Here is a 15,735-nt window from a genome sequence, read left to right on the forward strand (position 1 = left end):
CTGATCGAACACTATTAAGAGCCTTTATCAGGACTTACTTAGTGGTGATACGGGTGGCAAAATGTACACATTTTTCCACTCTTATTGCGTCCGCGGAATCCCTCCCAGCCGCCCTGTTTAGGGTGACCCACTTCCTCCTGAAAGGTGAGGAGGTGGGGGAACCCCTGCAGGGAAGAGTGATAAAAATCACTCAGTTTCGGACAGACCTTGACTCCGCTTGGGCAATACCAGCCGAGATGCCGAGGGTGAGTCTTAATCGGATTTCCTGGGATGAGTTCGAATTTGTCACCCCTGAGGAAGTGGACAAGGCCATGGGAGCGATGAGTGCCTCCACCTGTTTACTGGACCCGTGGCCCTCCTGGCTGGTTTCGACCAGCAGAGAGGTGACACGAGGTTGGCTCCAGGTGATTACTAACGCATCTTTGCAGGAGGTCTTTCCCGCAACCATTGAAGGAAGCAGTGGTAAGACCCCTCCTCAAGAAGCCTTCCCTGGATCCAGCTATGCTGAAAAACTACCATCCTGTCTCCAACCTTCCTTTTCTGGGGAAGGTTGTTGAGAAGTGGTGGCGCTTCAACTCCGACGGACCTTGAATGAAGCGGATTATCTAGACTCCTTTCAGTCTGGTTTAAGGCCTGGGTACAGCACGGAAACCGCTTTGGTTGCACTGATCAATTATCTCTGGGGGGTTAGGGATAGAGGACATTCCTCTATCCTGGTGCTTCTTGACCTCTGAGTGGCCTTTGGTACCATCGACCATGGTATCCTTCTGCGACGCCTGAAGGGGGTGGGAGTGAGAGGCACCGTTTTATGGTGGTTCTCCTCTTACCTCTCTGACAAGTCGCAGTCGGTGTTGGTTGGGGGGGCAAAGGTCGACCCCTAGGCCCTCAAATTTGGGGTACCACAGGGTTCGGTCTTGTCCCCCCTCCTATTTAACATCTACATGAAGCCGCTGGGTGAGATCATACGACAGCACGGGATAAAGTACCATCAATATGCAGATGATACACAACTGTATCTATCTGCCCCGTGCCAGCTCAGTGTAGCGGCGGACGTGATGTGCCGATGCCTGGAAGCTGTCAGGATCTGGATGGGGATGAACAAACTTGTGCTCAATCCTGATAAGACTGAGTGGCTTTGGATGCTGCCCCCGAAGGACAGCCTAGACAGTCCGTCCTTAATCCTGGGGGGTGAAAATTTACACCCCTCAGAGAGGGCCTACAATTTAGGGGTCCTCCTGGATTCGCAGCTGACGCTGGAACACCATCTGTCGGCTGTGACCAGGGGGGACTTTGCCCAGGTTCGCCTGGTGCACCAATTGCATCCCTATTTGGATCGGGAGGCACTTCAAACGGTTACTCACGCCCTTGTCACCTCAAGGCTGGATTATTGCAACGCGCTCTACATGGGGCTACCCTTGAATAGTGTTCGGAGACTGCAGCTAGTCCAGAATGCAGCCGTGCGAGCGTTACACCTGTCCTCCGCGAGCTGCACTGGCTACCAATTGGTCTCCGGAAGCAATTCAAGGTGTTGGTTATTACCTTTAAAGCCCTATAAGGCTTAGGACCAGTGTACCTGTGAGACCGCCTACTGCCACATACTTCCCAACGGCCGGTAAGATCCCACAGACTGGGCCTCCTTCAGACACCGTCAGCCAGACAGTGTCGGCTGGCGGGCACCCGGAGAGAGCCTTCTCTGTGGTTGCTCCGACCCTTTGGAATCAGCTACCCCCAGAGATCCGGACCTTACCCAATCTCATGGCCTTCAGGAAAGCTGTTAAAACCTGGCTGTTCCGGCAGGCCTGGGGCTGTTGACCTCATTGTTAAGGTCCAGCCCTGATTAGAACGAATGCGTATCTTGTGATTTTTTAAACTATCCTTTTTTATTTTCCTTTTCTTTCTTCTTTTGTAAGCCGCCCGGAGTCCTTCGGGATTGGGCGGCATATAAATTTTAACAATAAATAAATAAATACAGTCCGACCAAGACATTTTTCCAATTTCTGACAGAAAGATGCCCAAGAAGGGGGTGCAAGGCATGGGAATTTACAATCAATGCTACCTTCTTAAACAACAGAGTAATGTGTCCAAAAGATTTTGCTCTCTGAGCTGGATAGGGATATTCAATTTTCTAGAATTTCAGTCGAATAAGACACAAAGCCTCCTTTTTAAGGACTAAGCAGAAACAAGACTAAACCACAACAATGCAAGTTGGGCTAATAATATTCCCAAAATTATTATCCTGTAGGCATTTTAAAACCACTAACATCAGGTTTATAGAACTTTGTTACAAGTGGCTTCTTCCATTATTAAATGGGTACAGGAACCTGTTCGCACCACAGAAAAGAAATCTTCAGCACATTTCAAGCTCCATATTAATACCTTCCAGCTGTATCTTGGATATTGGTGTTCTTGTTGCCAGATACGCTTCCCTTCCTCACCACCTAAAAGAAACACAATTACAACTCAGAAAAATTAATTTTATTGAGGATATAAACTAATCCCCCCCCACCTGACAGGTCAAAGGAAAAGCAGCCTAAATTTACACAAGTGCCCTTCTCTGCCACTTCTTATGGGCTCCTAAAAATGCATTATACCACTGCAGGATTCAGGTTTTCTGCTTTCATTGTGTCTAGATGGAGAAATATTCCAGATGATAGAAGATTATGATGCTTCCACTCTAACAAAGTTAGGTGGCAGACGCTGAGATAAGAAACAGCAACCCTCTTCTTTTACTCTACAGATATTCTCAACATAGCAATAAGTTAACCCAGAGAAATTGGCTGAGCCCAGCCATTTCTTGCTTTTTTCAGTATGGAATGGGACAACTCACTGCAGGATAAACAGTGGATAACTCAATGCGAGATATTATCAAAGAAATGTTGAAAAATGGTGGAATAGAATCATTAAAGAAAGGATGCTAAAGGAGGGACAAAATGAAATGTGAATGACAAAAATTAAAATAATGGCAAAGAAACAGTGGCGGATAACAGTACAGTTATCTCATGTTGAAATGTCTCACGTCGAATTGTCCTGCATCAAACTGGCTGTGTCAAATTGTCCTGAGCAAGTTGTCTGGCATTGAGTTGGTCAGGGTGAGTTGCCTATGGCAAGTTGTCTTAAGACTCTTTTAAGTAAAACTTGGAATGTTTCAGAGACAAGGCTGAATATACAAGTAGCAATTTCTCTCTAGCACAGGCCTCTTTTCTTAGATCTGGATGATAAGATGCCTCTCTTCTATCTTCTGTTTCTGAGGATTCAGCATAAAAAATGCTATGACCTCACCCAACCGTTCTCTTCAGCAGTATTCTCAGATTTGCTTAAGCCTCCACCAGTGTAATACATCCCACTCCCATCTACTGAAAAGACACTTATTCACATAAATAGATGGAGAGGGCTTCTATCTACACATCTGTAGGCAATAGAAGATTATGAACAAGCTCTGCACAGATGCTTAAATCATCTCAAGTAAATTAAAGACTAATGATAAGCGAAGTATCAATACTGACTCAAAATTATTACAGAAATTTAAAGTTAGTTTTTTATATTAAAAAAGATAGCTACAGAAGCAAAATTCTTACTTTGTGCCCTGCCTCCACCTGGGCCTTCAGAATATTACTTTTAATATCCGGAGACAACCGCATAGAAGTGTTCACAGGGCTGTCAATTACATTGTTCAGGCATTTATCTGTCAATTTCACAACTTCCTCCTAGAAATAAAGAAAACTACACTCATAAACAGCACTCCACATTAGGTAAACAGTTAGCAAGAAACACACATACAAGGAATTAATACAGCTTCCACAACCAGCACATAATAAATGTATTATATATGCTTTGGGCCAGGACTCTGCCTTATTACGAGTCTCCATGTGAAAGATAGGATGATCAGCACTAAAAGTATTGCAGAACAGAAACTATATTAAGGAGATAGGACCAAGCCATTGTATGCATTAATAGCCTAAGATATCTATGTCTGTCTTTTTCCTCAGTAGCTAAAGAATTTTGGTATCTAATATTATAGGTAATATCTCAGTTTTAATGAAAAGCTTTCTATAAAATAAGGAACATTTTCTTTTCTATACTTATCTAGCACAAAAATTCTGAAACCCTGGAAAGCAAATATTATTTCTTCACTTTTGAAGTCACACACACACACACACACAAACTGTGGAGAATTGTTATGGCTTAGAAACTTACACGCAGGTAGAACATACTCAAAAGGCTTACAAAACTGGGCTAATTTATAGGTGAACTTATCTGCTATGCAGTTCTACAAGGAAAGTATTTGGATTTTCTGAATTTTTGCATATATTTCACAGTCTATGTTATCAGAACTTCATTTTACTTATTTACTCAATTTGTGTAGCTATAGGCCTTAGTGAAATAGACAGCCTGAGAGAATAGTTAGCATCTGAATTGAGTGTTTATTTATGTTTACAAAGTCATTCAACCTGTGATGTGCCATTGTGAACAACCCTTAATATTCAGTAATCGGTTGAACTCAGAGGTGGGTTGCTCCCGGTATGGCCCAGTTCAGCTGAACCAGTAGTGGAATTCAGGTCTGGGTCGCAGAACCAACAGTGACCTAGGCCTGCCACACCCCTGAGCCGGTTCTCTCACTGCCGCCATTTTGGTTTTTAGTGACTGCGCGTGCGCAGTTCAATGTAAATTGTTCTGCGTATGTGTGAAAAACAATTTACATTGAATAGTGCACGCACGTGCAGCATGCATTGTGAATCGGTAGTAAAACCAATAGTAACCCATCCCTTGTTGAACTGCCTTTAGCTGCAATTAACTTCAGCCAAATCTGTTCTGTAAATTACTGATCACTGCCTCAGCTAGGAATTATGGCCCATTTTTGCAGGGCCAAGAACTTCTACTTACTAACATTTGAGGATTTTATACCACAAACTGCTCATTAGGAACCTTTTACAATATTTCTATGGGCTTTTGCTCTAGACTTTGAGTTGGCTAATCTACACTGTTAAATGTATTCGGCATCCATTCTCTTACTCTTTGACAAACTTGGGATGAGCATCAATTTTCTTCTTCTTAATGAGCAATGGCTTCCATATTGCTACTTTCTCACTGATTTTTATCTAGTACCTTAGTTGCATTGAGAGAGATTTGCAGGGTTGTTTTTTTTTGTGATTTCCTGAATAATTTTTACACCATAACTTTTGAGAGATTTTGACAGACTAAATACTCATTGGGAGCTTCTCCATTATAAATGTTATCATTGCAAGAATATAATTTTGCTTGTGGACTGTTAAGAGTCCCATAGCTTTAGAAATCATTTTGTAACTTTTTCTAATTGATATCAATTATTTTTAATGGAGGTCTTCGTAATTTTATTTGGAGAGGGGGGGGTGACATGCCATAAAACTGTGTGGTAAAAATCTCACTGTGATAATGAGAGCCAGCATTGTGAAATTTATGTTGAACAAAGTTGGCCCATATCAGCTCTGATTGTTTTATGAAATGTTTACACAACTGGCCCTAGTTATCACTTTGACTGAACTAACTGAAGTAGGGAGAGGCAACTATTTTTTTCATATTGGCAGCCTGCTAATAGGTAATTCAAATAAAGCACTAAATCCAAAGAACCCACATGAACCTCTGATGATACCCAGTCAAAACAATATGCAAAAAATTTGAAAATTCAAAAGAGGCAAATACTATTTTGTAGAACTGTGCGTCAGGCAGGATTGATTAAATCAACTTTCAGCATATTGATGTATGCCACAATATGTATATTTCCCAATATTTCAATTCAGCATTCATATGTAAAATATAATTTATATGGATGAAATTAATTTCTATATACATTTTCTTGGGATGGCCCTGGGGAAAAAAACAGAATTAAAATTTTTAATTATTCTCCATCTGTACCCTCCTCAACAGCACTGATTTAAGGTTTTCCCTCCAAATCAGTTTTCATCATCACATAAGCAAAGTTGGGTAGAAAGGAGAAAAATGAAAATTTTGCTCCCATTACTTATTTATTCTGTTCAGTTTTCAAAATTTATCCTCCTGCTTTATAATCAAACAAACCGAATACTTGTTCATATATGGATTCCTGATTCAGTCCTTGGAGCACATATTTAATGTCTTTTGCGGCTTTTTCCTTTCGAGACTGCCATAATTTAATAGAGCTGACTCAGCAAGGTGAACGTATCTCATCTGACAATAAATATTTACTTGTCTTAAATGACAGCAGTATTTTTCTAGGTAATTATTTTTTCCTAAGGAGAAAAGCACATGTCAGATCAGATCTCCCTCCTGTATACTGCCTAGTGTTTATTTTAGCCAAGGGCATTAATCCTACTTTAGCTGACTGTGTCACAGTGCTTAACCGCAGGTCCAAGGATGCCTTGAAATGCATCCAGAGAAAGTGTATCACGCAGTTGCCTGGCCTCACCCTCAAGAGTTTTCATTATTATACTTATAGACAGGATGATTGCTGAGATAAGCTCAGATTCTTTAACTTAATTACTGTATATTACAGTATTGTGATTTAGAAATACCCCGAGAAGTAGAATTTTAATCTTTCATGTTGAAAGCTTTTAGAAATGAACAAAGCTTCTGACATGAAAGAAAAACTGCCTTTGACTCTGTTGTGGTGGTCCCAAGAGACTTTTTTTTTAATGTGCTTCTCCAACTTTCTGCATGTCAATATAGCTTAAGCTTGTTCTTTCAAACACATTTTCCCCCACCTACTGCTCATTACAGAATGTCCTTTAGAAGAGATGCAGATATAGATATGGAATATTACATCTTCCTAAACACATGGAAAATATAGTGAAGTCAAGCTTTTATCATTCCTTGCATTCCAGAAGTGAAAGAAATTGGAATGCCTATCTAATTAAAAATTAATTGCTCCCTTCTGTGCCAGCATGCCCTTCATGAACTTGGCACTGCCAATCTTGCAGACTTTCAAATTATCAAACATGGTCGCTAAGATGCAAAACATAGCAGTTTTTATCTTGCATGAACAAAAACATTACGGGGGGAAAAAAGCAAATATAACAAAAACCCTGACCTCATATTTCTGGGAAGAGAAAGTATGCAATACCTGCTTGCTGACATTTATGTTTACGTTGGACTGGGAAACCAATACGGGAGTGAACTCAGTTTCCAGGTGCTTCAGTTTCAGGGATGGTTCATCAGCTAGAAGAGAGGAAGAAAGAAACTGGATATACAGAACCCAAGGTTGACATAAAGCTCTAAAATATTTGGCATTTCATCCCTTGTCATTGCTTTCACAGTAAAAATAGATTTCTCTTATCTGTAACTGCTATTTTTTCTTAGGCTCTCTATACATCACAGTTAAGAGGTGCTTGAAGCTACATCATTTGAAAATCTTTGCAAAATTTAATAGTTTTACTTATCTGGTAGGTTGGAAGAGATAATTCTAAGAAAAGCTTGAGAGTTTTGGAAGTTTTCAGTCATTACAGGGTGAATATGTTGCCATTTACAGGACTGCAAGAAGAATAGTAACTCATGACAAAATAGGTTTTAGGCAAATACGTTCCTTGACTAATGCCTGCACTTCCCTGAACACAAGACTGTGCAAGCAAGTGCAGAGCACTTATGGAATTTGGAAACTGCAGAGCACTTACGAAATTTACTGTTAAATGCTGCTAAAACAAAACAAGCCCATGCATCAGGGGAAATAAGAAATCGTAGCAATTGCTATTTGAACAAAGAAATTATTAGGGAAAGAAGGAGAGAGATTGCCTGCCACTGCATTTTTTTTTTTGAATATCTGGAATCAATAATGGTCAATAGAAACCATTAGTTATGTTAAAAATGCTTATTTCATAGTGTAAGAACACATCAGAGACATAGTTGTAAGCCACTCAACCTATCAATAAAGCGATCCAAGCGTCTCACTACCGACGGTGCCTTACCAACAAGATTTATATTCTCAGAGGGGGGTTCCTTTGTACCATCTCCCCCTTCCAACGTTTCACCTAATCCCTCAGCAGGAGGAAAACCAGCAGCACTGTCAGTACAAGGGTCGAACATTTCTTTGCTATCAAGCAAATCAGCAGTCAGAGGCATGCTGCATAAGCTAGGAAAAGGAAACAAGACTTTTAGAAATTCAAATATGTCTGTATATTATACACCTTTAAATTAATGTTACTTATACTCCTATTTTTTTAAATGGTGACAATGTATATAAAATGTTTTTAGCATTTAAACAATGTTTCCTTTGAGCTCAAATACTTACAGGATGTTCAGAATTATGTCAAAACACTTCCACTAAAGACAAGCTTGAAACATTTTGAATTCAAAACATACTGCATACCCCTACTATAGATAAATGTGGGGATTTAAAATCAATCTGAAGACAAAACAAAATCAGAAGTATGACAATTGCTCACAGAATACTGAGTGCCACAACACATAGTTGCTTCTGCAATAAAATGTGAATGATAGACACACATTTTTGTGTATGGGTATATTTGTAGCCCAAGCACAAATAATGGGAATTTAATTGTTTTTCAAACTTTACATATGTAATTAGAACAGAAAGCAAAATAAGACAAATCATGCCACCACCAGAGGTTAACATCCATTAGAACAGTGTTTTTCAACCCTGACAACTTTAAGATGTGTGGACTTCAACTCCCAGAATTCCCCAGCCAGCATATTCCGAAGGTTGAAAATCACTGAACTATAGTATCGTTTTTTGGGGGAAACTTGCTTGATCTAGTTCCAATACATGCAGCAGTAATTATCTTGTGTTGCTGAGCAATCCAAGGTGGAAAGTAAACTGTAATGGCTGCCTCTCCTTTTATAATAGAATAGAATAAAGTTATGTTTTTATGCAGCATATAGTTTGCAGGTGAAGGGCTATAGAAATCCCTCTAAAATCACAATGGCTTCATTTATCCATTGTGTTTTTAAACACAGTAAAGGATTACTACAGATTGGGATCACATCCTGGTTAACCGAACAGTACCCAGGATTAGTGTCAGGGTCAATTAATTTCATCCAGTATTGACATAAAAACTTAGGAGAGGGATTAATATAAATTTAACTTTCTCTTTTGCCTGCTTGCATATAAGAACTCAGAACTGGATGGCTGTAGCTGCTTCATCTCTTTGGATTTCTTCTCAGTCGGCACATATATATATAGAGAGGGGCTGGGATGGGTAGAAAGTCAGTGAGGAAAATGAAGCCTTCGAACTGGTCCTTGATGATACCAGTCCTGATAAGATCACTATGATGTTTAAATTATTTCTTTCAACCTTTACCAATCCCCTCTATCCAGAGCATTTGCAACCAGTTGATAAGGAGTCCATTGGAGACCACTGATCTCTTCTAAAGCCTCAAATGGGAATGTGGTGTCTGTGGAGGATTAAAAAGATCAAAAGGGCTTCACTTCTCTTATTAATCTTCAGGATTTGAACAGGTGCAAATAATTCTAAAATCAGAGAAATAGCATTGTATTTCTCCAAATTTCTTTGCAGTGTAGAAGCAGAACACAAGGCCACTAATTACTGACAAAAAACAGAGATAACTTGTGCTGGTCTGATAGAAAAAAATCCCAGATAGCCGTGGTTTGCATAAGATGTTTAATTCCTTTGGGTGATTAATACAAATGATACCATTTCACGCTTCTTACCACTCAGAATTTTAATCATGGTGTAAGGTGAGACTGTGAACTTGAAAAACAAGTTTCAGATTCTGATTAGTGTTAATGGTAATGGTAGCTACTCTGCATTCAATTGAAACACTCACCTTAGATAATAAGATTCAAGACATTTGGGTAAAATGCTGATGTACCTAGTTGAATTAGCACCTTGTATGATTCAACATGCTCAATATTAGACAGTAACATCATTGGAGCCAAAATTAGCAAAATTTTGAGTGCATGAAAAAGCTAGATTTGATTGCAGCTGGATTATAAGGCTGCTATAAATGCTATGGAGGTTTCATGTACACGTAAAAATTCAGGAAAGACAGACAAACACTGTTGTTTGTTACTTTCAAAACTACTAATTCTAGCAGTAATCTGGTCTGATTTTGGCTTTAAGCAGCAAAGCAGCTGGTTCACACTAAGCCATAACAGAGTTTGGTTAAAATATGGCATAGCTTATATATTTAGTTTTGTCACCACCACCATCACCATCCACACGTACCTGTGCTGCTTTCTTGCCATCTCACCTGGATACTTGAAAAGATCTGTGTGAGGGGGAATAATGGCTCCCACAACCTTGAAATATTTTGTTTACTAACAATTTGAAAATATTTTCTAGCATTTCCCCCAAGGCTCTCCTGAATTAGAGAAAATGAAAAATGATGCTGTCTATGTGAATTTTTTAATGGATACTTATGTCACATATGTCAAATTACGGAATGTCAAATATAGTTCAGCAGTTTCTAAAGCTATGCTTTTGTTTAAGCATCCCTCTCACCCAGAGAAGCTATTGTTATATATTAGTCTATTGGGATTTCGGTATCAGGCTGACCTGGAAGCCATTTGTCCCAAGAAATGCCTTCCTCCGAACTGCAATTAGGAAGATTTGTTAAGATTGTTACAGCAACAAATACTGTTAAGATTGTTACAGCAACAAATACAAGAATTCCAGCAAATTCTTTCAAATGAGAAGTTATTTAGCAGAAAATTAGGGAAGGAAGGTTTTAGGGTTGGGGTTTTCGTTTTTGCTCTTTTGATATAAAGGGGAGGAAGCTTTTTTTTTTTAAATGAAGGAAGGGTAGGACTGTAGCTATTGATTATTTGTCAACGTAAGAACCAGCTCTCACCTGATCAGTTCTTGCAACTTATCAGGCACAGCAATCCTATTGCAGTAAATGAAGTAGGATCTGATTAAGTTAGTGTAAAGCAGGGGTGTCAAAACTTGCATTGTCCTGGCGTCGTCAAATTACACATCACAACTTTTTCCTCCTTCGCTAAACCAGGCATGGCCAGCATGTGATGCGTCTGGTCCGCAGGCCACGGGTTTGACACCCCTGGTATAAAGGAATGTGGATTTGATTTTGGGAAATGCATGAGAGCTATTAATGGGGAAAGCAATAGGTTATAGCTGCTAAAGGGGACTTGCAGAAAATATCACACAGTTTTGAGTTAGAGAGAAGCAGGGGAAAAAATCAAAATAATTCCACCTTGATTTTGTTTAAGATGGGCAGAGAGAAACGTGAACAGGCTGCCAAAAAACCCCCACCCCTTTTGTTAATTTTAGTACATAATATGTATTTCCTGGAATCTTAAAAGGATCTTCTTTGAGTAGCTGACATCAATCTAGAAGGCTTATCCAAGTTTCGCTGTTTTATCTTGGATAAGCTTTCTAGATTGATGTCAGCTCCTCAAAGAAGACCCTTTTAAGAAGCAAGGATGGTGGGGATTATTTTCTCTGTTTTACCTTAACAAAATCAAATTGGGGTTATTTTGAGTTACTTCTCACATTTCCTTCCATCTCCCTCTGTGTAATTTTTTTCGCCTAAGCCCCCCCCCGCCCCTTTAATGGATCTATTATAACTTTTTCAAAGCCAGTTCCTTTATAATTAGACCCAGCAAAGCAAGAGACATGTCACTCTGCTTCCTCCATTCAAAGTGAAGTTTGTCATTGAGGCTTCCATCCTACTAATATCAATGCTCCCCCATTCAAGGATATGACTAGGGCAAGTAAGGCCTTTGATCATGTGAAATTTCTCTGGGAACCCGAAATACTTCTAGAAATTCTCCATTTTTTTTGGTCTGAGATCCCTTAATGAAGCACCTTTCTCAGCTTCAGTGACAAGATAGTGAAATCAAATCTCCCCAGGCAATAGGCAGACATCTTTTAGGTCTTTGGAACATCTCCAGTGTACGTGAGATAAGCTTACACCACCACAGGATTGCAACGAAAGCACTCTAATACAGTAAAATGAGACGACTTCTGCAAAACAGTGTGGAGTACCCCACATATAAAGTATATTGGACACAGGCCTTCAAATTACCAACTATCAAGGGAACTATAGTTAAACAAGTTGGGGGTGAATATAAAAATAAAACAATATATCTCATTCTGATCAGAAGTGAACGTCTCCCTCTGGCCAGGACGGAAGTATCTTTTTCTTTAATGATGCCATTTTACTTCCCAAAACAATGAAAAGGTGAACATTGCCTAAGTATAAGTAAGTATTGGTTTTGTAGTTGATATTGTCTTACCGGGTTTATGTTTGAGCATAAAAGAATCGATCCCACAGGGATAGCATGACAGCATTACACCAATCGGAATATAATAGAGGCAACTTTGTAGTTATTTGAATAAACCTTTTGCCATTTAATAGATTTTTGCATTAAAACAAAGAATCTCAGAACAGAAAGCAATCTTCAAACACCTTATTTTGCATTCCTTCACATTCCTTTGAAAGTACTTTAATATAAAAAGTATAATTTTATAAGATTATTAATAGGCACATTATCAAAAGTGCAGGAGAACCAAACAGAACATTTTTTTAAAAAAAACTTGCTCTATTATATCTGTAGTAGACCTCTTTGCTCTCTTCTAAAACCCAGAAAATAATTATATGATAAGAATCATTAAATCATTGTTGGTATCTTTGTGGTTCACCGATAAATGCGCGCACGACAAAAGCGCGCTGACAAAAGCGCGCCAACAAAAGCGCACCATCAGCAAACAACGCGAAAACAAGGTAATAACCCTAACCTCAACCCTAACCCTATTTGCGCTTTTGTCGGCGCGCTGTTGTGGGCGCGATTTTGACCTCGCTGTTTTCTCACCGCGGTTTTGTTGGCATGCTTTTGTCATGCGCGCATTTGTCGGGTCACATATCTTTCCATGGCGAGCAAAATATTGGTTTCTATAGATTGAATAAGCAGCTTTGTCATAAGCAAGGAAACTATTTCATCTTTACCCACCTCCTCCCCATTAAGAAAAGCATGCACAGATCCTCCCCCCCCCCCAACGTAAAACCACATCTATGTTTTAAAAGAAACATCTATGCTGGTCATTCATTCATATATTGGCATATGGGATTATCTCTTAAAGATCAAGCCCTTCAAAGCATTCATGATTCCAGAGGACCGTAAAGATTTCCTTAAGATCAAAAGTCCTACAGATCAGTCACAGTAGTCTGGAAACCAGAACCATAAGCCTGTCTGTACATTCCTGCATTCTTCACATTGCGTTCACGGACAAAGTCATTGCAGTGTCTATCCACTGTATGGGCCGAGGGTGCGGACCACATGTTCCATGCACTTCCACCACGTTGACAGCAGCCGCGAGCATCATGGGGCCTAGATTGGTTTGGGAATGGGATGGGGTACAATTAGTATCTAGGTATAAATAAAGGGAGAGAATGGAAGGTGGAAGATGCAGTTGAGGAAGTATCAGGCTAGCAAGAGCAAACTTCTTGAGGAGCAAGCACAGATTTAGGAAACGGACTTACAATTTAAACCCTTCATGCTGCTATCAGGATGCACTGACTTTAAAGTAATCTATGCAAGAATTAACTTGGAATGCTTCGCTATTTTCATCTAGCTCTTTCTCTAACCAACAAATAAAGTAATAAATTAATATATAACTTCTCCCATGGATTATCACATTCGACCCTTAAAACCTCTAAAGTTAGTGTCTACAGTATTTCCCTTATGTATAAACACAGCAATATATCTGTGAATTAAATCAGGGTAGGCAGAAAGTATTCCCCAGCTGTCAATAAACTATACTCTCAGTATCGAACAAGCTGGTTGGAGCTTCCAGAAGTTAACCTTCAGCTTCAATGCTCATGAACAAAAGCGAGTGCCTTATACATATAGCAGCAATGAAGCATTTAAATCATATGATAAAATGTTCAGGATTTACAGACTAATATTAACACAATAACTATGAACTATTAAAAAAATCATTTTTTTCAAAATAAAGCAAGGATACAAAATAAAGCAGTTCAACATAAAGACTGTGGTTATATTTGGTGAAGGATAAGAAGAAAGTATTTCATGCACAACATGCTACTTAGAATGCACAAGTATAGATTTCGCTTGTCGAACATGACTTCTTTTCTTTTACTGTAGCTAAAGTCTATTTCAGGAACATGCAAAATTAAATTTCCAGAACTGAGTCAACTGGATAGACAAGATGGTACGTATACTTTACCTATGGAATTTCTCACTCCAATGTAATAAAATCAGCCTTGTTGCCTGGTAGAAGTAACTTTAATGTACTTTAAAGCACAAAGCTGTTGAAGATGTGCCAGTTTTTATTGATTGATAGACTTGGAGGGTATGATTAGGTACACTAATGACATTCAGATCAAAAAGAAGCAGGGCTGGGGGGTTTTCAGCTTCCAATTAACTTTTCTCTTTTGCAACCTGCTATTTGCATGAGAAACTTAATTGGAGTAACTCTGCCAAGCTATATTAAGCAGTCTGTATGTTTAAAATGAGGACTTCTCTAGAAACAAGGCGATTATCCAGTGCTTGGGTCCTTAAGGGACCTTTAGTATTATCACATGATCAAATGGACTTTTAAGTTTTATATATCTAATATTATGTTTTTATGTTTTCAATTTCAAGTCATATAATTTTCTAAATTAGAAAATCATATTTTAAAGCTAAGCATATTAACACATGTATTGATCTGAGATTTTATGAGTCCTGTCCAGTAACGTTTTGTAAAATGAACTGAATGAATGTTTAAATTTGAGGTGTCTGTTATGGTAATTAAGAGAGATCTTATCATCCACCAGGCTCTTTGAAATTCCTGATTTTTCAATTATAATTTAGTTAGAAAATGAGGATATAAATTTTTAATTCAAAAATTAAGTTGAAACTTCACATGTACTCTTCAAAATAAATGGTTGTGCATCCTGTAGAACAGGGTCTCCAACCCCTGGGCCATCGACTGGCACCGAGCCACAGTCCACCAGGAACCAGGTGTGCAAGTGAGCAAAGCCCCATCTGCACAAGTGCAGGATCCAGGCAGTGTGCAAAACCAGCCCCCTCCCCTCACTGGTCTGTGGAAGAACCTCCCTCCAGGGAACCAGTCCCTGGTGCTCAAGATTGGGGGCCATTGCTGAAGAATGTATGATCCAGTTGATATGTGGGGGTTTAACCATCTGATTTGCTTTGGATATGTTTAGCGTGAGTTCCTTGGAGATATCACCAAGACTGAAAAACACGGGAAAGCTGAAGTAAGATCACAACATTGTTGTGATTTCATTTAGTGTCTCCTTTGCATAACAACCTAGTTGCTAGTCTAACAGTGATTGCTAAACAAGGATTAGCTGCAAATTTTGATGTTTAATCCCTACATTTGTTTTGAGAAAATTATGTTCTTGGATAAACTATTTTTATTTTCATTTATTTAGTCTTGGATGTTTTTACACTAAAAGTACAAAATATGGTAACTCTTCTTGGAAAGGACACTACTCTAGCAATATTGGGAAAGGTACATATTGCTCCCAAAATCCCAATCTTCTCAAATATTCAAAAATTTTGACCACTGGTTAAAAGTATTCAATGTTAAGCAGAAATATTAATTAGGTTTGCAAAGAAATGATTATTACATTTTTAAAAATATGTAAGCCTCATACAGTCTGCTAAGCCATGAATGGTTTGTTTTGTTTCATTATAATGTATAAAGTTAGTCTTTTATAAAAAAGATTTGTAAACTAAGTTTATGTCTAATTATTTTGGGTAAATCAGACAACATTTGTAATTCCTCAATTTGGGTTTGTATTAGATTTAGTCATAATTAT

At 38.8% G+C, this 15,735-nt stretch overlaps 1 protein-coding gene across 3 annotated transcripts in view; it reads right to left on the reverse strand.

The window, feature by feature from the left end:
- The window catches only part of EPB41L5 (erythrocyte membrane protein band 4.1 like 5), an 87,635-nt gene that overhangs the window by 14,016 nt on the left and 57,884 nt on the right, over positions 1-15,735 (reverse strand). For 2 of the 3 annotated variants that reach the window (XM_014068205.2, XM_014068204.2), the window contains exons 17-20: positions 7,911-8,074; positions 7,073-7,167; positions 3,576-3,704; positions 2,377-2,438 (exon numbers count right to left, since the gene is read on the reverse strand). In XM_014068205.2, coding sequence (XP_013923680.2) covers positions 2,377-2,438; positions 3,576-3,704; positions 7,073-7,167; positions 7,911-8,074 — 450 coding nt within the window. Of the gene's footprint in view, positions 1-2,376; positions 2,439-3,575; positions 3,705-7,072; positions 7,168-7,910; positions 8,075-12,265; positions 13,274-15,735 lie in introns of those variants that run through there. The other variant, XM_087712137.1, reaches the window with a different exon arrangement.

The sequence above is a fragment of the Thamnophis sirtalis genome, unplaced genomic scaffold, assembly GCF_051295495.1.
Source record: "Thamnophis sirtalis isolate CommonGarterSnake01/CBP01778 unplaced genomic scaffold, rThaSir2_p1.2 scaffold_1, whole genome shotgun sequence".
Classification (NCBI taxonomy): Eukaryota; Metazoa; Chordata; class Lepidosauria; order Squamata; family Natricidae; genus Thamnophis; species Thamnophis sirtalis.